Raw genomic sequence first — 23,511 nt, 5'->3', positions numbered from 1 at the left:
TTTACCAACAAGCAATTTCAAAATAGCGTTTCCTTTCACAGCGCCATCACGCTTTGAAACACTTCCGCTGCTAATAGGTCGATTGATAATGGCCGTCGTTTCGTTTTTGGTTGTCAGTAAGTGCGTATTTTCATATCGTCGTCATACCTGTGATACCTGTAAGCACTCAGAAACGCCAGCTTTCTCAACTATTACAGCTGTATGTGGTGAGAGTGATTTTGCCCCAGTGAGTAAAACGTGTACCTCTGGTGGGACTCGAACCCACAATCCCCGGTTTAGGAGACCGATGCCTTATCCATTTTTTTTTTTTTTTTTTTTTTTTTTTACATAACCTGTTAATTCAAATTTAATTCCCAGAAAATTTCTGATACAGTTTGGATACAATTCGCTTTCAACAATTTTTTATACATTTATATGATCAAATACCTGTACATCAGATTTATTCTAAAAGCTCAATAAGTTCACTTTCAACTACAGTAAGAAAACTTTATTGTGAAATTCTCGTCAACAATCTGAGTAAAAGTTTAATTACAAATTTACGAGCACCTGGTACACAATATTTATAACACAGATTGATTACAAATAAAAAATGGCAATCTCAGGAATAAATTATAAAGTGGCAGATATTTCCCTAGCTGTATAATACTTCACAACTCATTACAATGAAATATCAAAATAACCTCCCTCACAAACAAGAAAAGGATCTTGATAAATTGCTGAAATGTTATGCACTGCAGAGTGGTGAATAGTTTGAGTCTCAAAGTAGAAGAAATTTAAATGAACAAGGTCTATTTCAAGTATTTAGCTAAATTTGTGCTTGACAAAATGCACACAAACATGTAGGCTATTGATTGCACATCCATTATGTACACCCTAACTATTTGTAATTCACTGTGAAACTGAACTAAGCAAACAGCTACATTAACATAGTCAAAATTTGAGTAAAACAAATTTTTTAAAAGTAATCAGCAATAACAGCAAACAAAAGCTTATTGATATTAGCTTGGGTTAACTGAGCTATGAATAAAAAGATTCTGAAGATTCAATGTCCATTTTATTCATCACCTGATTTGTTTTCCAAATTCATGACAGGAATGCTTGTTATTTTTCTCCAACTCCAGCATGTTGAATACACTAATGTTGAAAGCAGATTTAAAATGTTATGAAATGTTTTATTCAGTTTCAGAAAGGGATTATGTGATGCACAATAGATTGCTGCACAAAATGTGTTGGTATGCAGATGCATAGAATTTATATTCCAAATAAATGAACTGTTCCTTCACTGTTCCCTTACTCTTTCACAGCAATGTCTGTTCAACTAAGCTTGTGGATATCTTATTAACAAATTACCAATTTGTACTGTTAAAGCAGGTTAACATTTGCTACTACTCCATACTCGAGAAAACGAGTTCACAATAGGGCCTCAAGGTTAAAAGCACATTTCAATGTTTTCAATAATCCTTGATAGCAGGGCAGTAACTATGGAATGGAATTGCAGCAGTACAGTGATATCAAGTTACAATTCTTCAGGACTGAGGCCTGTAGCTTGTAAAATCTTTTATAACAAATATCATGAAATTTATTTCAACATAATGCTTATTACACCAGGGGGTAATCACAAAATTAAACAAGCTTTGATAACATGAGTCCAATAGCTACATTAATTTTGGAGTAAATTGTTTTAGCATATGGAACAGTGACAATACCACGCCCAACAAATGCCCTGATAGTACTCATAGCATTAACCATCGCTTTCCTTCCATGATCCACAGCCTTTAATTATTTGTCCAATGCTGTATTAGTTTTAATGGCAATCACACATTCTTCACCACAGGATTTCAACACGGTGCACAGTAGTTCTTTTCCAGCATCAAAATCAGCTCTAAGCTCTGCACCCAACTCCCCTTCAGGAATTTTTAAGTCTTCACGCAATTCTCCATTGTCAGCCATCAGACAGAGGTACCCATCATCTGAAATGTCTGTAAGCTGATAATCCTCTCTCTTAACAAAAGGCACATCCATATTATGAGTAGATGGACATATATCTTCATACTTCTTGGCATTAAATATATCTATACCAACAAGATGAACTTTAGCATGTCCGTGTTTACCAGTCTTTGAAGTAGACATTTCAACTATCTTGCATGGACGAGACTTAAGCATTACAAAACCATTCTTTCGAAGAGCTGAGCATTGCATAGGGTATGTTACAGATGCTCCTGAATCTCCAGTTTCAAAGTGAGTGTCTTCAATATCGGCCATTGTTTTTAATTAGTGTGTGTGACCAAAATGGGTACTCTCGCCAGAAGATCTGAGACGCATGCGTACCACGTTACCGGATTCAATTTATCCATTAGGCCACAGAGGCTGACTGGCGCTAAGCTGGCGGTGTGCTCGCTCAAATCAACACTTGCCAAGTGTACCCTTCCTGATGCGCTACTCTACGTCTGCAGAGAGTCAGGACGTCGCATGAGCCTTTCCTGTGTGCCTGTACATACTCAGCCGTATCGAAGTCCAGGCACCTACTTTCTGCTGGCAATTCTTATACCTGCCGTCTTAGGCTATTCCCTCTCTGAACTGTAAGTCCTGCACACAAGACAGGTAAGTGACTATTCATATGGGTCATACTGTTTACCAACAAGCAATTTCAAAATAGCGTTTCCTTTTACAGCGCCATCACGCTTTGAAACACTTCCGCTGCTAATAGGTCGATTGATAATGGCCGTCGTTTCGTTTTTGGTTGTCAGTAAGTGCGTATTTTCATATCGTCGTCATACCTGTGATACCTGTAAGCACTCAGAAACGCCAGCTTTCTCAACTATTACAGCTGTATGTGGTGAGAGTGATTTTGCCCCAGTGAGTAAAACGTGTACCTCTGGTGGGACTCGAACCCACAATCCCCGGTTTAGGAGACCGATGCCTTATCCATTAGGCCACAGAGGCTGACTGGCGCTAAGCTGGCGGTGTGCTGGCTCAAATCAACACTTGCCAAGTGTACCCTTCCTGATGCGCTACTCTACGTCTGCAGAGAGTCAGGACGTCGCATGAGCCTTTCCTGTGTGCCTGTACATACTCAGACGTATCGAAGTCCAGGCACCTACTTTCTGCTGGCAATTCTTATACCTGCCGTCTTAGGCTATTCCCTCTCTGAACTGTAAGTCCTGCACACAAGACAGGTAAGTGACTATTCATATGGGTCATACTGTTTACCAACAAGCAATTTCAAAATAGCGTTTCCTTTCACAGCGCCATCACGCTTTGAAACACTTCCGCTGCTAATAGGTCGATTGATAATGGCCGTCGTTTCGTTTTTGGTTGTCAGTAAGTGCGTATTTTCATATCGTCGTCATACCTGTGATACCTGTAAGCACTCAGAAACGCCAGCTTTCTCAACTATTACAGCTGTATGTGGTGAGAGTGATTTTGCCCCAGTGAGTAAAACGTGTACCTCTGGTGGGACTCGAACCCACAATCCCCGGTTTAGGAGACCGATGCCTTATCCATTTTTTTTTTTTTTTTTTTTTTAGGGCCTCCCTTCTCCCCTTACAGCCCTCCTTGCGCTCTCCATGAATGCCTTCCTTGGCGAGCTTCTTCAGCTATATTCAAATGAAATCAAAGTCTCCAGATTCACTGGCATCGTACAACAGTACACAAAAGAATTCAATTTCTTCGGGATTACAAGGAGCTCATTGCTTCCTCTTCTTTGGAATATAAGTGCCAACGAAGATTAGAAATCTTTCTCAAAACCAAGAAGAGAGAAAAAAAATAAATAAATAAATAAATAAAATAAAAGGATGTCTCTTCCCTCAAAAAACAAATAATGAGGAATAAGAAAGAAAAGAAAACTTCAGGTTCTTCAAGCGCCATAGGCGAAATGATAACGAAAATAGTAGTCACTGTTGACTTGTACCTGGGAACTTCACCATGGAAATGGTGACAGGAATCGCGGATATACTTTAGAATCACCCAATTCCCTGTTTCTCAAACAGGATTGTTAACATATTGCCAAAATCCCTCTTAATGTGTGGGAACTGGTTTCTTCGCCAATATGCCGTTGCCATATAAGCAGTAAAGGCAGTAATATTGTCTTCTCCGTGTTGGGTCATGACGTAATTGACAAAATGTCCCAGCATCCACATAACAGTATTGTTTTTCGTTTTGGGGTAAAACCGTGTATCAGGCCACAGGAGGATATCAGTCGTATAAAGACTTTCAGTGCTACGTGTGAGCAGCGCCAATCGTTTCCGCACCCAATGCCAGTTGAACTGATGCCCGCAGCAAGTAAACCTGTGCCTCAGAGTGTCTACTAATCCACATTTGAGGCAGTTGTCAGTAGCACTTAAGCCAATGCGGTTGAGTTTTTCGTTGGTTGGAATAAGATTGTGGACAACTTTATACCAGGCGGAAAGCACATCGGAAGAATGAATTTTGAGAGTAATATTGGTCCACACTGCCGTCCAGACGATTCTTGGGTAGTGCATTTCAATTGTATTTGGGGCTTCGTACTTCTGCCACTGAGCAATTAAGAACACTGTCGTGAGACAAGGTCTTGTGGAAACACTGTCACCTAAGTAACTCATTTCGAGGTAATAAACACCGACATGTTGCAATTGAAAGTTTAGTTTCCCGATGTCAATTGGCGGTTTCATACATTTTGGGCGAACAATGCGAAATAGCTTCGATGTGATAGTATGGGGCATCGTGGTAATTATCTCAGTTGTTCGTTTTATATAGAGTGCCGTCGCCTTTCGACGGATATCATTGAGTTGCAGGCCCCCAGCTTGCACTGACTTAGACAGTGTGGTATAGGTTAACTTAAAAATATGACCGAGCCACACAAACCTGCTGGACAAACGCATGATCTTATGGGCTTGCATTTTGGGAAGAGGGAACACCTGAGCGACATAATAAGCTTTACAGAGTATGTATGTATTCAAAATCCTGATCTTCTGGAGGATATTTGTCGATCGCCAGGTGTTTTCCACTATAGCTCCCTGTATTCGATTTGCAGTAAGTTTCCAGTTTTTAGCTGCCATACGTAAAGGACACCTATCGATGATGATTCCCAGAGCAACATGTTGTTCGACGATCTGTGCCCACGGTATAGCAAGAGATTCGAAGCCCCGTAAGCTTAGAACCTTACATTTACCCTCACTGAGTTTCGCTCCAGACGCAGTGCTGTAATTATCAATCTCAGCCCGCAATTGGGCCACTTCAGACTCATGACGTAGGATAACAGCAACATCATCGGCGTAAGCCCTCACAGTAAGATTGCTCCCTAAGACAGAAAGGCCAGTTAATGTGATACACAATCTCGTCAGAAATGGCTCGAGCGACAAAACAAAGAGCGACATCGACAAAGGACTGCCTTGCGGTACACCTCGTCGTATACCAACAGCTTGTGTCAGCTGACCGTTAACGGTGATCCTAGCAGTAATGCCTGTTATCATATGCCGAATGACTGCCACAGCTCGTTCTTCGAGTCCAATTCGTTGCAGGATGCGTTCTAAATAGTGATGACTAACGCGGTCAAAAGCTTTGCAAAAGTCAAGAAAAAGGAAAGCACATTTGATGTTGGTTACGGCCGCTACTGAAATAACGTCTCTGTACTCCGCAACCGGAGTCATAATGGATCTCCCTGGAAGGCAAGACTGATGTGAATGAATAACTTTCCCAAGGATGGGGGTCATTCTGCTATTAATCGCTCGGGCAATCGTTTTATAATCAAAGTTCAATAATGTGATTGGACGGAGATTATCAACTCGCTTGTGACCAGTTCTCTTCGGGACTAAAACAATTCTACCCACCTTGAACTCGGCAGGAAGAGGACCACCACTCATGACTTCATTAACAATTTCAGTAAAAGTACCACCAAGGACATTCCAGAATTTGATATAAAATTCCTTGGGCAAACCATCAGGACCAGGCGATTTAAAGGAAGGCGACTTGGAGATCAAGGCTAAAACTTCCTCAGGAGTGAAGTCCGATAAAAAGTCGACATTGTCAGCAGGAGTAATCGCCCTATCAAAAACATTGACCACTGCACTGACAGCAGGTTCATTGACAATTTCACTGGAATACAGTCGTTGGAAATGTTGGTGAATTTCACTAATAATGGCCGCTTGAGTAGAGAGTAATTCCCCATTATCCCTTTCCAAAACATCAATGAAAGCCCTGCGGCGGCGCGAGAAATGCTTAAATAAATGGTACATAGATGTCATTTCGTCGGCTAAAACAGATTTAGGTTTGGATTTAACTTTCAGACCTTCCAATTGTTGACGCTTCAAGCTGACAAGTTTAGCCTTGACACGTTGAATTGATGGAAAGTTAGTGTTGGTCGCAGTGGATGAATCATACAGTTGTCGCAGCACAGTGTAGTAAAACTCAAAGGTCCTCTTGAAGGCGCGTGCTTTCTGAGCACTATAATAAATGAGACTTTTTCGAAGCTTTGGTTTCGCAACAGCGGTCCACCACATCGCTTTAGTCGGATAAAAAGTGATGGAACGCAAACAAGTTTCCCACACATGCCTGATAACGTCAAATAACTCAGCGTCCGCCAGATGCGATATGTTTAACATCCACGGGGAACGAAATAATTTGGTAGGCTGTCGATTTAAGTGAACCGTTGCCGTAAAAGCGCAATGGTCGGTAAAACTAGCCGGGATTACGTCAACCGCTAGGAGTCTGTCACTGATACAGTCCGATAGATAAATTCTATCCAGACGGCTGCATGAAGTAACGGTGAAAAAAGTGAATTTAACTAAAGTAGGATACTTCAGTTCCCAAGCATCTTTCAGCTTAATATTCTTAACGAGCTCGTGCAGTTCTTTACAGTAGTTAAAATTAGGGGACTGATCGTTTTTACGTAGAACACAGTTGAAGTCACCTCCTATTATCAGGTTTTGAGGACTGCTCCTCAACAGATACGTAACATCCTCCTTATAAAAACGTGACCGTTCGAATTTGTTGCTGTTGCCTGATGGGGCATATAAATTAACAAGGGTTACATCAAAAATTTTACAGCTCACTCCTCGACCGGAATCTAGAAACTCGATCTCCCCAACTGGAATGCCTTCCCGTAATAAAAGTGCGGTACCTGTACTTTCCTCAGGAGCAACGTTTGATATGGTTTTAAAACCAGAGATGAAGAGATTTAAAACAGTAACTTCCTGCAACAACACAATATCAGCGTCAGATTCGTATAGAAACTGCTGTACGGCCGCAATTTTGAGATCAGATCGAATCTTATTTATGTTCAGGGAGACGAATTTGTACGCTTGTGCCATTATTACAGTGAGGTACGTAAAGGGTCACTAAACAACACTGGTCGCATTACAAGGGCATAGAGACTTCGGAATGGTCTGCATTGTCGGGAGGATCACGAACAGTCACTTGTGTGTCGTTGGGTTTGTTTTTCTTCCGTACTGCGTTGACGTTCGGTTGAACTTTGGTCCTACTACGTGCTCTGCTAGGGAACACATCGGCAGACGGAGGTGTGGGAGGGTCCTGAGTGACTTCGCAATCCATAACGTGCTGTGACGCCTCAACCATCTGATCTGCGGAAAGAACTGACTCAGAAGGTGGACAAGTTTGTTTGTTGTCACTAGCACGAACTTCGTGTTTGTTTGTAGACGGACTTTGACTTCCTTCAGTTTGTACACAAGTACTGCCTGCCTCGTTATGCTTATCGGAAGCACGCGCTTGTTGTGATTCGGCCTGTGGTGACGTCGCGACTTCAGGCGGCGGGCTCGGCTGTTGTGGTGCCAAAGCTGCCTGTACGTCACTCGGAATGACGTCAATAGCCGCAGCGTCGACAGCTGCGTGCGACGGTTCAGAAAAACTTGAGTCAGTAACCGTAACCGGCATCTCTTTTGGGACGTCGAGTTCTAATTCCTGGAGAGCCTCGTCCGGACTATCATCATCACACGTTCTTCGCCGTTTGTGGCTCAGCAGCTGCACGTCAGATTTGGAGGCAGGCGTATCTGTAACCGGTTTTGAAGGAAAGGGTGGAAAGTCGGCAACAGGCAAACCAGGCTCCGGGGGCAATATTTCACTATCACGAGGGCGGTCGATGTCCGTGATTGGTGGCTCCCTAACAAGATCAGCCAATGTCAACTTTTTACGCTGTTCCAAAGTACTTTTGAGAACAAATACACGTTTAGGGCAGTTCGTACGCAAGTGACCAGTTTCATTACAAATAAAGCATGTGCCTGGTTGCCCACTGTACGTGACATGAACTTTATACCCACAAACAATAAGATGGGAGGGGATATCTTGCTTGACGTGCATTTCGACTGACCGGACGCCACTAAAACACTGTAACCGATGTTGACTAGACCAACGTTCGTTACGGATTTGCTTGACCTCCCCATATTTCGTCAAAATCTCACGTAAATAACAGTTTTCAACTTCCGGCGGCAGGTTGTACACACGGACATTTTTGTATTCTACATCAGCATTGGATATGAGAACAGTACTCACCGAGGCGTCACGATGACGGAACTCAGCTCTGCTACCATGTTTTAACAGAATCCTCTCCAGTAACACAGGGTTTAACAACTTGACGAAGAAACAGTAGAGATCTGTGTCGTAATAGGCAGTATGAACCTGGTCAGACGTAATACCAATGACATCCACTATGAAATCGTGAACTTCCATGGAACTCGGTTGAACATGACGTGTAGACTTGTCAAATTCGAAACACAGAGTACATTTCCTTGGGAACAACCTGGACGACATATCCACTTATTAAACGGTCGAGACCGCTAACACAAAACGTCACAAAACACTAAAAGTGAACTGACGGAAGCACAATACAGCAAATCTAGCAAACAACGTAAACAACGAAAGTAGTCACGGCTTGCACACGCTATTGCGGAGCGAAGGCACAACACGTGCGACCTGCACGGCGTCGCAAGCGGAACTTTCCATTAGGCCACAGAGGCTGACTGGCGCTAAGCTGGCGGTGTGCTCGCTCAAATCAACACTTGCCAAGTGTACCCTTCCTGATGCGCTACTCTACGTCTGCAGAGAGTCAGGACGTCGCATGAGCCTTTCCTGTGTGCCTGTACATACTCAGACGTATCGAAGTCCAGGCACCTACTTTCTGCTGGCAATTCTTATACCTGCCGTCTTAGGCTATTCCCTCTCTGAACTGTAAGTCCTGCACACAAGACAGGTAAGTGACTATTCATATGGGTCATACTGTTTACCAACAAGCAATTTCAAAATAGCGTTTCCTTTCACAGCGCCATCACGCTTTGAAACACTTCCGCTGCTAATAGGTCGATTGATAATGGCCGTCGTTTCGTTTTTGGTTGTCAGTAAGTGCGTATTTTCATATCGTCGTCATACCTGTGATACCTGTAAGCACTCAGAAACGCCAGCTTTCTCAACTATTACAGCTGTATGTGGTGAGAGTGATTTTGCCCCAGTGAGTAAAACGTGTACCTCTGGTGGGACTCGAACCCACAATCCCCGGTTTAGGAGACCGATGCCTCATCCATTAGGCCACAGAGGCTGACTGGCGCTAAGCTGGCGGTGTGCTCGCTCAAATCAACACTTGCCAAGTGTACCCTTCCTGATGCGCTACTCTACGTCTGCAGAGAGTCAGGACGTCGCATGAGCCTTTCCTGTGTGCCTGTACATACTCAGACGTATCGAAGTCCAGGCACCTACTTTCTGCTGGCAATTCTTATACCTGCCGTCTTAGGCTATTCCCTCTCTGAACTGTAAGTCCTGCACACAAGACAGGTAAGTGACTATTCATATGGGTCATACTGTTTACCAACAAGCAATTTCAAAATAGCGTTTCCTTTCACAGCGCCATCACGCTTTGAAACACTTCCGCTGCTAATAGGTCGATTGATAATGGCCGTCGTTTCGTTTTTGGTTGTCAGTAAGTGCGTATTTTCATATCGTCGTCATACCTGTGATACCTGTAAGCACTCAGAAACGCCAGCTTTCTCAACTATTACAGCTGTATGTGGTGAGAGTGATTTTGCCCCAGTGAGTAAAACGTGTACCTCTGGTGGGACTCGAACCCACAATCCCCAGTTTAGGAGACCGATGCCTTATCCATTAGGCCACAGAGGCTGACTGGCGCTAAGCTGGCGGTGTGCTCGCTCAAATCAACACTTGCCAAGTGTACCCTTCCTGATGCGCTACTCTACGTCTGCAGAGAGTCAGGACGTCGCATGAGCCTTTCCTGTGTGCCTGTACATACTCAGACGTATCGAAGTCCAGGCACCTACTTTCTGCTGGCAATTCTTATACCTGCCGTCTTAGGCTATTCCCTCTCTGAACTGTAAGTCCTGCACACAAGACAGGTAAGTGACTATTCATATGGGTCATACTGTTTACCAACAAGCAATTTCAAAATAGCGTTTCCTTTCACAGCGCCATCACGCTTTGAAACACTTCCGCTGCTAATAGGTCGATTGATAATGGCCGTCGTTTCGTTTTTGGTTGTCAGTAAGTGCGTATTTTCATATCGTCGTCATACCTGTGATACCTGTAAGCACTCAGAAACGCCAGCTTTCTCAACTATTACAGCTGTATGTGGTGAGAGTGATTTTGCCCCAGTGAGTAAAACGTGTACCTCTGGTGGGACTCGAACCCACAATCCCCGGTTTAGGAGACCGATGCCTTATCCATTAGGCCACAGAGGCTGACTGGCGCTAAGCTGGCGGTGTGCTCGCTCAAATCAACACTTGCCAAGTGTACCCTTCCTGATGCGCTACTCTACGTCTGCAGAGAGTCAGGACGTCGCATGAGCCTTTCCTGTGTGCCTGTACATACTCAGACGTATCGAAGTCCAGGCACCTACTTTCTGCTGGCAATTCTTATACCTGATGTCTTAGGCTATTCCCTCTCTGAACTGTAAGTCCTGCACACAAGACAGGTAAGTGACTATTCATATGGGTCATACTGTTTACCAACAAGCAATTTCAAAATAGCGTTTCCTTTCACAGCGCCATCACGCTTTGAAACACTTCCGCTGCTAATAGGTCGATTGATAATGGCCGTCGTTTCGTTTTTGGTTGTCAGTAAGTGCGTATTTTCATATCGTCGTCATACCTGTGATACCTGTAAGCACTCAGAAACGCCAGCTTTCTCAACTATTACAGCTGTATGTGGTGAGAGTGATTTTGCCCCAGTGAGTAAAACGCGTACCTCTGGTGGGACTCGAACCCACAATCCCCGGTTTAGGAGACCGATGCCTTATCCATTAGGCCACAGAGGCTGACTGGCGCTAAGCTGGCGGTGTGCTCGCTCAAATCAACACTTGCCAAGTGTACCCTTCCTGATGCGCTACTCTACGTCTGCAGAGAGTCAGGACGTCGCATGAGCCTTTCCTGTGTGCCTGTACATACTCAGACGTATCGAAGTCCAGGCACCTACTTTCTGCTGGCAATTCTTATACCTGCCGTCTTAGGCTATTCCCTCTCTGAACTGTAAGTCCTGCACACAAGACAGGTAAGTGACTATTCATATGGGTCATACTGTTTACCAACAAGCAATTTCAAAATAGCGTTTCCTTTCACAGCGCCATCACGCTTTGAAACACTTCCGCTGCTAATAGGTCGATTGATAATGGCCGTCGTTTCGTTTTTGGTTGTCAGTAAGTGCGTATTTTCATATCGTCGTCATACCTGTGATACCTGTAAGCACTCAGAAACGCCAGCTTTCTCAACTATTACAGCTGTATGTGGTGAGAGTGATTTTGCCGCAGTGAGTAAAACGTGTACCTCTGGTGGGACTCGAACCCACAATCCCCGGTTTAGGAGACCGATGCCTTATCCATTAGGCCACAGAGGCTGACTGGCGCTAAAGCTGGCGGTGTGCTCGCTCAAATCAACACTTGCCAAGTGTACCCTTCCTGATGCGCTACTCTACGTCTGCAGAGAGTCAGGACGTCGCATGAGCCTTTCCTGTGTGCCTGTACATACTCAGACGTATCGAAGTCCAGGCACCTACTTTCTGCTGGCAATTCTTATACCTGCCGTCTTAGGCTATTCCCTCTCTGAACTGTAAGTCCTGCACACAAGACAGGTAAGTGACTATTCATATGGGTCATACTGTTTACCAACAAGCAATTTCAAAATAGCGTTTCCTTTCACAGCGCCATCACGCTTTGAAACACTTCCGCTGGTAATAGGTCGATTGATAATGGCCGTCGTTTCGTTTTTGGTTGTCAGTAAGTGCGTATTTTCATATCGTCGTCATACCTGTGATACCTGTAAGCACTCAGAAACGCCAGCTTTCTCAACTATTACAGCTGTATGTGGTGAGAGTGATTTTGCCCCAGTGAGTAAAACGTGTACCTCTGGTGGGACTCGAACCCACAATCCCCGGTTTAGGAGACCGATGCCTTATCCATTAGGCCACAGAGGCTGACTGGCGCTAAAGCTGGCGGTGTGCTCGCTCAAATCAACACTTGCCAAGTGTACCCTTCCTGATGCGCTACTCTACGTCTGCAGAGAGTCAGGACGTCGCATGAGCCTTTCCTGTGTGCCTGTACATACTCAGACGTATCGAAGTCCAGGCACCTACTTTCTGCTGGCAATTCTTATACCTGCCGTCTTAGGCTATTCCCTCTCTGAACTGTAAGTCCTGCACACAAGACAGGTAAGTGACTATTCATATGGGTCATACTGTTTACCAACAAGCAATTTCAAAATAGCGTTTCCTTTCACAGCGCCATCACGCTTTGAAACACTTCCGCTGCTAATAGGTCGATTGATAATGGCCGTCGTTTCGTTTTTGGTTGTCAGTAAGTGCGTATTTTCATATCGTCGTCATACCTGTGATACCTGTAAGCACTCAGAAACGCCAGCTTTCTCAACTATTACAGCTGTATGTGGTGAGAGTGATTTTGCCCCAGTGAGTAAAACGTGTACCTCTGGTGGGACTCGAACCCACAATCCCCGGTTTAGGAGACCGATGCCTTATCCATTAGGCCACAGAGGCTGACTGGCGCTAAGCTGGCGGTGTGCTCGCTCAAATCAACACTTGCCAAGTGTACCCTTCCTGATGCGCTACTCTACGTCTGCAGAGAGTCAGGACGTCGCATGAGCTTTTCCTGTGTGCCTGTACATACTCAGACGTATCGAAGTCCAGGCACCTACTTTCTGCTGGCAATTCTTATACCTGCCGTCTTAGGCTATTCCCTCTCTGAACTGTAAGTCCTGCACACAAGACAGGTAAGTGACTATTCATATGGGTCATACTGTTTACCAACAAGCAATTTCAAAATAGCGTTTCCTTTCACAGCGCCATCACGCTTTGAAACACTTCCGCTGCTAATAGGTCGATTGATAATGGCCGTCGTTTCGTTTTTGGTTGTCAGTAAGTGCGTATTTTCATATCGTCGTCATACCTGTGATACCTGTAAGCACTCAGAAACGCCAGCTTTCTCAACTATTACAGCTGTATGTGGTGAGAGTGATTTTGCCCCAGTGAGTAAAACGTGTACCTCTGGTGGGACTCGAACCCACAATCCCCGGTTTAGGAGTCCGATGCCTTATCCATTAGGCCACAGAGGCTGACTGACGCTAAGCTGGCGGTGTGCTCGCTCAAATCAACACTTGCCAAGTGTACCCTTCCTGATGCGCTACTCTACGTCTGCAGAGAGTCAGGACGTCGCATGAGCCTTTCCTGTGTGCCTGTACATACTCAGACGTATCGAAGTCCAGGCACCTACTTTCTGCTGGCAATTCTTATACCTGCCGTCTTAGGCTATTCCCTCTCTGAACTGTAAGTCCTGCACACAAGACAGGTAAGTGACTATTCATATGGGTCATACTGTTTACCAACAAGCAATTTCAAAATAGCGTTTCCTTTCACAGCGCCATCACGCTTTGAAACACTTCCGCTGCTAATAAGTCGATTGATAATGGCCGTCGTTTCGTTTTTGGTTGTCAGTAAGTGCGTATTTTCATATCGTCGTCATACCTGTGATACCTGTAAGCACTCAGAAACGCCAGCTTTCTCAACTATTACAGCTGTATGTGGTGAGAGTGATTTTGCCCCAGTGAGTAAAACGTGTACCTCTGGTGGGACTCGAACCCACAATCCCCGGTTTAGGAGACCGATGCCTTATCCATTTTTTTTTTTTTTTTTTTTTTCCTGGTGTAGAGAAGAAACATACATAAAGGCGGCAAATTCAGAAACAGTATAAAAGAAAATGGCTCACACAGGTGACCTTAGCCAACACCCTCTCTTTCAAATGTCAGGCTAAGCATATTGGCAAAATCATCTCGGAGGCCTGGCAATCGCAAGCGCTGCCAGTAAGCAGTAAGCATGTACTGCCGAAACGCTAGGTGTCCATCCTCTTCATGACAACTGTTGACAAAATGTACGAAATGGCCAATCAACCACATGACGGTATGGAGCTTCGTCCGCGGAAAAAAAGAAGAATCGGGCCGGACGATGATGTCAATAGTATAAGCGGCTTCAGCAGACCTAGTGACAAAAGCAAGTTGTTTCCTGAGCCAACGCCAATTAGCAAGGTGCCCACAGCAGGTGAATCGATGTTCAAGGGTATCCAGGAGACCACACCGAGTACAGGTGTCCGTGTCAGAAAGACCAATACGGTGCAGTCGTACATTGGTGGGAACCAAATTATTTATTACCCTATACCACGTGGACGCCACGGCCATAGAGTGGATCGGCAGACTAACGTTCTTCCAGACGTTCCTCCAGGACACGGATGGAGACGCCAGTTCTATTGGATTGGGACTGGCCAGCCCCTCCCAGCGGGCAATCAAGCTCTTGGTCGTTGGCACCGGTCGCCGCAAGAAGACGTCACCGAGGTAACTCACCGCAATGTAAAATTCCCGAATGTGTTTCAACTTAAAATTTAGGCGTCCGACATCGACAGGTGGAGCAAGGCTCGCCGGACGCACAACAGTAAAAAGCCTGGATGTAATTGAAGTCACTTCTTGCGTAACAATTAGAGTCGTTCGGCGGACGTACAAAGCAGACGCCTTGCGAGTAATGTCAGAGAGGCCCAAGCCTCCGGAGAGACGCGGTTTCGTCATTACCTCGTAACGTAACTTGAATAGATGGCCCTTCCATATAAACCTGCTAGACAATTGGCGCAACCTTTTCGCCACCATCATGGGAAGTGGGAACAGCTGAGCAACATAATAAGCTTTACATAGGACGTAGGTGTCTAAAATTCTGACTTTTTGCAAAATGGTAGCAGAGCGCTGCTCATGGACCATCAGAGCCCCCTGTATCTTCTCGGTGACAGATTTCCAATTGAGAGCCGCCATTTGTAGAGGACACCGATCAATGATAATCCCCAAGGACGTATGGCGATCGACAAAAGTGGCCCAAGGGACGTCAGCATCGCGAAATCCTCGAATATCAAGGAACTTACATTTACCCTGATTGAGACGCGCTCCAGAGACACGACAGTATGCATCAACTGCCCCTTTCAACAACGGGATATCATCTCGTTGACGGAGGAGAACAACGACATCATCCGCATATGCCTTAACCGAGAGCTTCCCACCAGAGAGGGACATACCCTGAAGCTTGAGAGCAATAGTCCGAAGCAGCGGTTCCATGGACAAAACGAATAAAGACATAGAGAGCGGACTACCCTGAGGCACTCCGCGGCGGATAGCAATGGGCGGCGTCAGCTGCCCATTGACTGACACCCGAGCTGTTATTCCCCTGTACAAATTGCCAAGAACACCACGTGATGAAGCGTTAAAACCTATTGTACCTAAAACACGATCTAAAAACACATGACTGACGTGATCAAAAGCCTTATAAAAATCAAGGAAGGCAAAGGCACAATGTACGTTTGTAACCGCCGCAACCGAGACAACATCCCGATATTCGGCTACTGGTGTCAGAATAGATCTATCATGAAAACAACATTGATGTGCACCAATCACACCCCGAAGCAGAGAAGACAGCCGGCTATTGAGCGCTCTAGCAGCTGTCTTATAGTCAAAATTCAGCAATGTGAGCGGACGAAGATTGGCAGCAGATAAACGACCAGAGGACTTCGGAATTAAAACAATTTTCCCTACTTTAAAATCGGCAGGCACATCCATCCCTCTGACAATCTCATTTAAAATCTGCGTAAAAATGCCACCCAAAAGAGGCCAAAAACGGAGATAAAATTCTTTAGGCAGGCCGTCTGGACCCGGCGATTTACTGGACGGAGAGCGAGCAATAAAATCGAAAACATCATCTACCTGGAACTCCCGGAGAAATTCGCCGTTCGCGTCAGGCGCGATCGTCGCAGTTAGATCCCCAAAGACATCATCCGAAAGAGACTCACCAGAATCATCGGCAGAATAGAGACTAGTGTAATACTGATGAAGAGCACGAACCATTTCCTCCTGTGCACTAAGCTGTCGCCCATCATCCACCGTAAGAGAAGAGATGAAGGAGCGACGACGACGAGTCTGATGCCGTAGCAGGTGGTACAAGGATGTCAGTTCACCTTCAACAAGAGAGTGAGGTTTCGACTTAACTCGCAGACCATCCATCTGTCGTCGTTTAAGGCTCAAGAGCTTGGCTTTAATACGACGAACATCATGGATCCGCAGTGGAGAGGTACCCGCCGCGTCATATAGTTCACGCAGGACAGAGTAGTAATATTCATACGTGTTCTTAAAATCACGCGTCCTAGCAGCACAGTAGAAAATCAAAGTCTGACGAATCTTGGGCTTGGCAAACGCAGTCCACCAAACCAGCAAGGAGGGGTATCGCGGGACAGAGCGTAGACATCGCTCCCACACGCCACTTATAACATCATCCATAGCACTGTCGGCAAGGTGGGAAACATTTAACATCCACTGGGAACGATAAAGTTTTGCAGGTTGGCGACTAAGATTTACAGTTGCAGTAAAAGCACAATGGTCAGAAAAACTAGTAGGAATAACATCGACAGAAAGAATTTTATCACATAAAAAATCAGATAAATAGAATCTGTCGAGTCTACTGCATGAGGACGCGGTAAAAAACGTATATTTCACCAGGGTTGGATATTTGTGTTCCCAAACATCACGCAGATGCATCGTACGAACTAAGTCATGTAAATCACGGCAATAATTAAAATTGGGGGACTGGTCTGCAGGGCGTAAAACACAATTAAAATCGCCTCCGAGCAGGAGACTCCGAGGACTCTGGCGCAAAAGATAAATAAGCTCTTCTTTATAAAAGCGCGATCGAGCCACAGTGTGACCCGAACCAGAGGGGGCATACAAAACAACGAGGCGGAGATCAAAAAGACGACAACCAATCCCACGGCCAGAGTCAAGGAATTCAATGTCAGTAATAGGAATGCCCTCTCGAAAGAAAAGAGCAGTTCCTGTTGAATATTCCGGCGCGACATTAAAAACAGTTTGAAATCCAGGTAGAGAGAGATCAGAAAACAACACTTCCTGCAAAAACACTACGTCCGCACAGGCGTCGTAAATAAACTGCCGCAAAGAGGCAATGCGAACGTCGGACTCAATACGGTTAACATTTAAGGTAAGAAAGGTGTATGCTTGAACCATAGAGAGAAAAGCGAGAAAACAAATCACCTACACCGACGCACCAGCGTCACAGTCCATAGCAGGGGTGACGGAGGCATCCGAGGGAGGGGGACTGCTACCCCGTTCCGCGGATCCCTTACGTTTCGGTTTTTTACGAACAGCATTAACGTTCGGCTGAACGCGTAACTTGCGTCGGCTGACGGGCAAGGAAACTTCAGCCGCCGGTGACGTAGGAGGGTCAAGTTCTGTATCCGACACCACCCGCGCCGGTCCACATGCGGGATCCGGGGTCGCGGGGGAAACATCCGACAAAACGGAATGGTCAACACCTGCACTAGCTTCCGGCAAACATGGACTGCACGGAGGCGAAACGTGAGCAGGAAGGTCCGAGGCCGCAGAGTTGGAAGGAAGCGGAGCAGCTCCGCTGGCAGAGGTATGGGGCAGCGAAGCAGGAAGTTGTCGCGGCTCCACTTGTTGTGACATCGAAGTCGGTTCGGAAGACGGCGCCAACAGGCCCGACCGACGACCCGACTCGAGAGAAGCTGCGTCGGAGGCCGGAGGGGCGCCAGCAGCCGCCACCGGAACCGCTACCTCAGGAGGGCAGGGAGCAGCTACAGTACACAGTGGCTCAGAGGATGCCGGTCGCTCGGACTGGGGCATCTCAGGGAGATCCTCATCCGTACTATTTCCATCGTGTGGGCGACGCCTCTTATTATTCAAAAGTGGCACACCCACCTGAGGGACAGACGGAACAACATCAGATTTAGCACGCAAAGGAGGAAATTCTGTATCAGGGGTGCGCAAAACCTGTGGCGGGGCGCTACTACCACTGGACTGTGCTACACCAAGAGCAGAACCACCTGCAACGAGGTCAGCGACCGTTAACTTGCGACGCTGTTCGAGAGAATTTTTTAAAACAAAAACTCTCCGCGGACAGTCGGTACGCACGTGACCACTTTCATTGCACAAAAAAACAGGTGCCAACCTGACCACTATATGTTACATGGACACGATATCCACCGATCTGCAGGTGAGATGGAATATTCTGCTTAACGTGCATTTCGACTGAACGAATACCACTGTAACATTGCAGGCGATGTTGGCTTGACCAGCGTTCAAGGCGAATGCTCTTTACATCACCATACTTCTGTAGACCCTCCTTAAGATAGACATTATCCACCTCCGGTGGAAGGTTGTAAACACGAACATTGGTATACGTGATGGAAGCATTGGAAAGCAGCACGGTACTTACAGAATCATCCCGATGCCGAAAGAGAACTTGATGACCATATTTAGAAAGAATTTTATCAACCTGAAGTGGGTCCATAAACTTAACAAAGAAAACATACAGTTCGGTATCAAAATAAGCAGTGTGCACCTGATCCGAATGAACACCAAAGGTATCTACCAACCAATCATGAATCTCAAGAGAAGTAGGTTGCACATGGCGGGTTGACTTGTCAAAAGCAAAACTAACTGTAGCCTGACGAGGAATAACCTGGGACGACATTTTCAAAATATGCGGTCGAAACCGCTACACAAAAAACACTGAAATAAGGACAGAAAGTAACACAAGGTACGAAACAACGACGGAGAAACACTCACAGAAGTTGCAACACAACACGTAAACAAAAACGATAGTCCACTATACGTAACGCTACGGCGGAGCGGAAGACTAGGCACGTCCACACTGCACGGCGTCTAAAGCGGAACTGTATCCATTAGGCCACAGAGGCTGACTGACGCTAAGCTGGCGGTGTGCTCGCTCAAATCAACACTTGCCAAGTGTACCCTTCCTGATGCGCTACTCTACGTCTGCAGAGAGTCAGGACGTCGCATGAGCCTTTCCTGTGTGCCTGTACATACTCAGACGTATCGAAGTCCAGGCACCTACTTTCTGCTGGCAATTCTTATACCTGCCGTCTTAGGCTATTCCCTCTCTGAACTGTAAGTCCTGCACACAAGACAGGTAAGTGACTATTCATATGGGTCATACTGTTTACCAACAAGCAATTTCAAAATAGCGTTTCCTTTCACAGCGCCATCACGCTTTGAAACACTTCCGCTGCTAATAAGTCGATTGATAATGGCCGTCGTTTCGTTTTTGGTTGTCAGTAAGTGCGTATTTTCATATCGTCGTCATACCTGTGATACCTGTAAGCACTCAGAAACGCCAGCTTTCTCAACTATTACAGCTGTATGTGGTGAGAGTGATTTTGCCCCAGTGAGTAAGACGTGTACCTCTGGTGGGACTCGAACCCACAATCCCCGGTTTAGGAGACCGATGCCTTATCCATTAGGCCACAGAGGCTGACTGACGCTAAGCTGGCGGTGTGCTCGCTCAAATCAACACTTGCCAAGTGTACCCTTCCTGATGCGCTACTCTACGTCTGCAGAGAGTCAGGACGTCGCATGAGCCTTTCCTGTGTGCCTGTACATACTCAGACGTATCGAAGTCCAGGCACCTACTTTCTGCTGGCAATTCTTATACCTGCCGTCTTAGGCTATTCCCTCTCTGAACTGTAAGTCCTGCACACAAGACAGGTAAGTGACTATTCATATGGGTCATACTGTTTACCAACAAGCAATTTCAAAATAGCGTTTCCTTTCACAGCGCCATCACGCTTTGAAACACTTCCGCTGCTAATAAGTCGATTGATAATGGCCGTCGTTTCGTTTTTGGTTGTCAGTAAGTGCGTATTTTCATATCGTCGTCATACCTGTGATACCTGTAAGCACTCAGAAACGCCAGCTTTCTCAACTATTACAGCTGTATGTGGTGAGAGTGATTTTGCCCCAGTGAGTAAAACGTGTACCTCTGGTGGGACTCGAACCCACAATCCCCGGTTTAGGAGATCGATGCCTTATCCATTAGGCCACAGAGGCTGACTGACGCTAAGCTGGCGGTGTGCTCGCTCAAATCAACACTTGCCAAGTGTACCCTTCCTGATGCGCTACTCTACGTCTGCAGAGAGTCAGGACGTCGCATGAGCCTTTCCTGTGTGCCTGTACATACTCAGACGTATCGAAGTCCAGGCACCTACTTTCTGCTGGCAATTCTTATACCTGCCGTCTTAGGCTATTCCCTCTCTGAACTGTAAGTCCTGCACACAAGACAGGTAAGTGACTATTCATATGGGTCATACTGTTTACCAACAAGCAATTTCAAAATAGCGTTTCCTTTCACAGCGCCATCACGCTTTGAAACACTTCCGCTGCTAATAAGTCGATTGATAATGGCCGTCGTTTCGTTTTTGGTTGTCAGTAAGTGCGTATTTTCATATCGTCGTCATACCTGTGATACCTGTAAGCACTCAGAAACGCCAGCTTTCTCAACTATTACAGCTGTATGTGGTGAGAGTGATTTTGCCCCAGTGAGTAAAACGTGTACCTCTGGTGGGACTCGAACCCACAATCCCCGGTTTAGGAGACCGATGCCTTATCCATTAGGCCACAGAGGCTGACTGACGCTAAGCTGGCGGTGTGCTCGCTCAAATCAACACTTGCCAAGTGTACCCTTCCTGATGCGCTACTCTACGTCTGCAGAGAGTCAGGACGTCGCATGAGCCTTTCCTGTGTGCCTGTACATACTCAGACGTATCGAAGTCCAGGCACCTACTTTCTGCTGGCAATTCTTATACCTGCCGTCTTAGGCTATTCCCTCTCTGAACTGTAAGTCCTGCACACAAGACAGGTAAGTGACTATTCATATGGGTCATACTGTTTACCAACAAGCAATTTCAAAATAGCGTTTCCTTTCACAGCGCCATCACGCTTTGAAACACTTCCGCTGCTAATAAGTCGATTGATAATGGCCGTCGTTTCGTTTTTGGTTGTCAGTAAGTGCGTATTTTCATATCGTCGTCATACCTGTGATACCTGTAAGCACTCAGAAACGCCAGCTTTCTCAACTATTACAGCTGTATGTGGTGAGAGTGATTTTGCCCCAGTGAGTAAAACGTGTACCTCTGGTGGGACTCGAACCCACAATCCCCGGTTTAGGAGACCGATGCCTTATCCATTTTTTTTTTTTTTTTTCTTTTTTCCTTAACCACTTTTTTTTTTTTTTCTTTTTTTTTTTTTTTTTTTTTTTTGAAGCAGACACTCTACCACTCGAACGAATATATCTATTGAAAAAAAATATTAAAGAATATCCACCACACAGCCACTTCAAAAGAAGTACAGTACTGAAATTAAAATCCTAAAACATGACTATATAATGTAGACTGCTTACTGAAATTAAGGTTAAAACACGAAAACTTCAGTCCTGGTGTAGAGAAGAAACATACATAAAGGCGGCAAATTCAGAAACAGTATAAAAGAAAATGGCTCACACAGGTGACCTTAGCCAACACCCTCTCTTTCAAATGTCAGGCTAAGCATATTGGCAAAATCATCTCGGAGGCCTGGCAATCGCAAGCGCTGCCAGTAAGCAGTAAGCATGTACTGCCGAAACGCTAGGTGTCCATCCTCTCCATGACAACTGCTGACAAAATGTACGAAATGGCCAATCAACCACATGACGGTATGGAGCTTCGTCCGCGGAAAAAAGGAAGAATCGGGCCGGACGATGATGTCAATAGTATAAGCGGCTTCAGCAGACCTAGTGACAAAGGCAAGTTGTTTCCTGAGCCAACGCCAATTAGCAAGGTGCCCACAGCAGGTGAATCGATGTTCAAGGGTATCCAGGAGACCACACCGAGTACAGGTGTCCGTGTCAGAAAGACCAATACGGTGCAGTCGTACATTGGTGGGTACCAAATTATTTATTACCGTATACCACGTGGACGCCACGGCCATAGAGTGGATCGGCAGACTAACGTTCTTCCAGACGTTCCTCCAGGACACAGATGGAGACGCCAGTTCTATTGGATTGGGACCGGCCAGCCCCTCCCAGCGGGCAATCAAGCCCTTGGTCGTTGGCACCGGTCGCCGCAAGAAGACGTCACCGAGGTAACTCACCGCAATGTAAAATTCCCGAATGTGTTTCAACTTAAAATTTAGGCGTCCGACATCGACAGGTGGAGCAAGGCTCGCCGGACGCACAACAGTAAAAAGCCTGGATGTAATTGACGTCACTTCTTGCGTAACAATTAGAGTCGTTCGGCGGACGTACAAAGCAGACGCCTTGCGAGTAATGTCAGAGAGGCCCAAGCCTCCGGAGAGACGCGGTTTCGTCATTACCTCGTAACGTAACTTGAATAGATGGCCCTTCCATATAAACCTGCTAGACAATTGGCGCAACCTTTTCGCCACCATCATGGGAAGTGGGAACAGCTGAGCAACATAATAAGCTTTACATAGAACGTAGGTGTCTAAAATTCTGACTTTTTGCAAAATGGTAGCAGAGCGCTGCTCATGGACCATCAGAGCCCCCTGTACCTTCTCAGTGACAGATTTCCAATTGAGAGCCGCCATTTTTAGAGGACACCGATCAATGATAATCCCCAAGGACGTATGGCGATCGACAAAAGTGGCCCAAGGGACGTCAGCATCGCGAAATCCTCGAATATTAAGGAACTTACATTTACCCTGATTGAGACGCGCTCCAGAGACACGACAGTATGCATCAACTGCCCCTTTCAACAACGGGATATCATCACGTTGACGGAGGAGAACAACGACATCATCCGCATATGCCTTAACAGAGAGCTTCCCACCAGAGAGGGACATACCCTGAAGCTTGAGAGCAATAGTCCGAAGCAGCGGTTCCAGGGACAAAACGAATAAAGACATAGAGAGCGGACTACCCTGAGGCACTCCGCGGCGGATAGCAATGGGCGGCGTCAGCTGCCCATTGACTGACACCCGAGCTGTTATTCCCCTGTACAAATTGCCAAGAACACCACGTGATGAAGCGTTAAAACCTATTGTACCTAAAACACGATCTAAAAACACATGACTGACGTGATCAAAAGCCTTATAAAAATCAAGGAAGGCAAAGGCACAATGTACGTTTGTAACCGCCGCAACCGAGACAACATCCCGATATTCGGCTACT

At 45.8% G+C, this 23,511-nt stretch overlaps 1 protein-coding gene and 12 non-coding genes across 13 annotated transcripts; all 13 read right to left on the bottom strand.

Annotated features, from left to right (window-relative positions):
• Positions 1-1,035: 1,035 nt before the first annotated feature.
• LOC124785584 (eukaryotic translation initiation factor 5A-like) lies at positions 1,036-2,341 on the bottom strand. Its single transcript, XM_047254193.1, has one exon. The coding sequence runs from the start codon at positions 2,260-2,262 to the stop codon at positions 1,780-1,782; it is 483 nt and encodes a 160-aa protein (XP_047110149.1). The 5' UTR covers positions 2,263-2,341; the 3' UTR covers positions 1,036-1,779.
• A 529-nt stretch (positions 2,342-2,870) lies between these two features.
• Trnar-ccu lies at positions 2,871-2,943 on the bottom strand. The gene has a single exon. It is a non-coding gene; the product is annotated as a tRNA-Arg (tRNA).
• A 6,504-nt stretch (positions 2,944-9,447) lies between these two features.
• Positions 9,448-9,520, bottom strand: Trnar-ccu. Its single transcript has one exon. It is a non-coding gene; the product is annotated as a tRNA-Arg (tRNA).
• A 502-nt stretch (positions 9,521-10,022) lies between these two features.
• Trnar-ccu lies at positions 10,023-10,095 on the bottom strand. The gene has a single exon. It is a non-coding gene; the product is annotated as a tRNA-Arg (tRNA).
• Positions 10,096-10,597: 502 nt separating this feature from the next.
• Trnar-ccu lies at positions 10,598-10,670 on the bottom strand. The gene has a single exon. It is a non-coding gene; the product is annotated as a tRNA-Arg (tRNA).
• Positions 10,671-11,172: 502 nt separating this feature from the next.
• Trnar-ccu lies at positions 11,173-11,245 on the bottom strand. Its single transcript has one exon. It is a non-coding gene; the product is annotated as a tRNA-Arg (tRNA).
• Positions 11,246-11,747: 502 nt separating this feature from the next.
• Trnar-ccu lies at positions 11,748-11,820 on the bottom strand. The gene has a single exon. It is a non-coding gene; the product is annotated as a tRNA-Arg (tRNA).
• Positions 11,821-12,323: 503 nt separating this feature from the next.
• On the bottom strand, positions 12,324-12,396 carry Trnar-ccu. The gene has a single exon. It is a non-coding gene; the product is annotated as a tRNA-Arg (tRNA).
• Positions 12,397-12,899: 503 nt separating this feature from the next.
• Trnar-ccu lies at positions 12,900-12,972 on the bottom strand. Its single transcript has one exon. It is a non-coding gene; the product is annotated as a tRNA-Arg (tRNA).
• Positions 12,973-13,474: 502 nt separating this feature from the next.
• Positions 13,475-13,547, bottom strand: Trnar-ccu. The gene has a single exon. It is a non-coding gene; the product is annotated as a tRNA-Arg (tRNA).
• Positions 13,548-19,748: 6,201 nt separating this feature from the next.
• Positions 19,749-19,821, bottom strand: Trnar-ccu. The gene has a single exon. It is a non-coding gene; the product is annotated as a tRNA-Arg (tRNA).
• Positions 19,822-20,323: 502 nt separating this feature from the next.
• Positions 20,324-20,396, bottom strand: Trnar-ccu. The gene has a single exon. It is a non-coding gene; the product is annotated as a tRNA-Arg (tRNA).
• A 502-nt stretch (positions 20,397-20,898) lies between these two features.
• On the bottom strand, positions 20,899-20,971 carry Trnar-ccu. The gene has a single exon. It is a non-coding gene; the product is annotated as a tRNA-Arg (tRNA).
• Between the last annotated feature and the right edge of the window lie 2,540 nt (positions 20,972-23,511).

Source organism: Schistocerca piceifrons, chromosome 1 (assembly GCF_021461385.2).
Source record: "Schistocerca piceifrons isolate TAMUIC-IGC-003096 chromosome 1, iqSchPice1.1, whole genome shotgun sequence".
Classification (NCBI taxonomy): Eukaryota; Metazoa; Arthropoda; class Insecta; order Orthoptera; family Acrididae; genus Schistocerca; species Schistocerca piceifrons.
Note: the sequence above shows the minus strand (reverse complement) of the source record. Positions and strands in the feature narration are given on the sequence as shown.

Excerpts from the sequence above, each read along its gene's own strand:
- LOC124785584 (XM_047254193.1), bottom strand. The coding sequence starts at position 2,262 with ATGGCCGATATTGAAGACACTCACTTTGAAACTGGAGATTCAGGAGCA.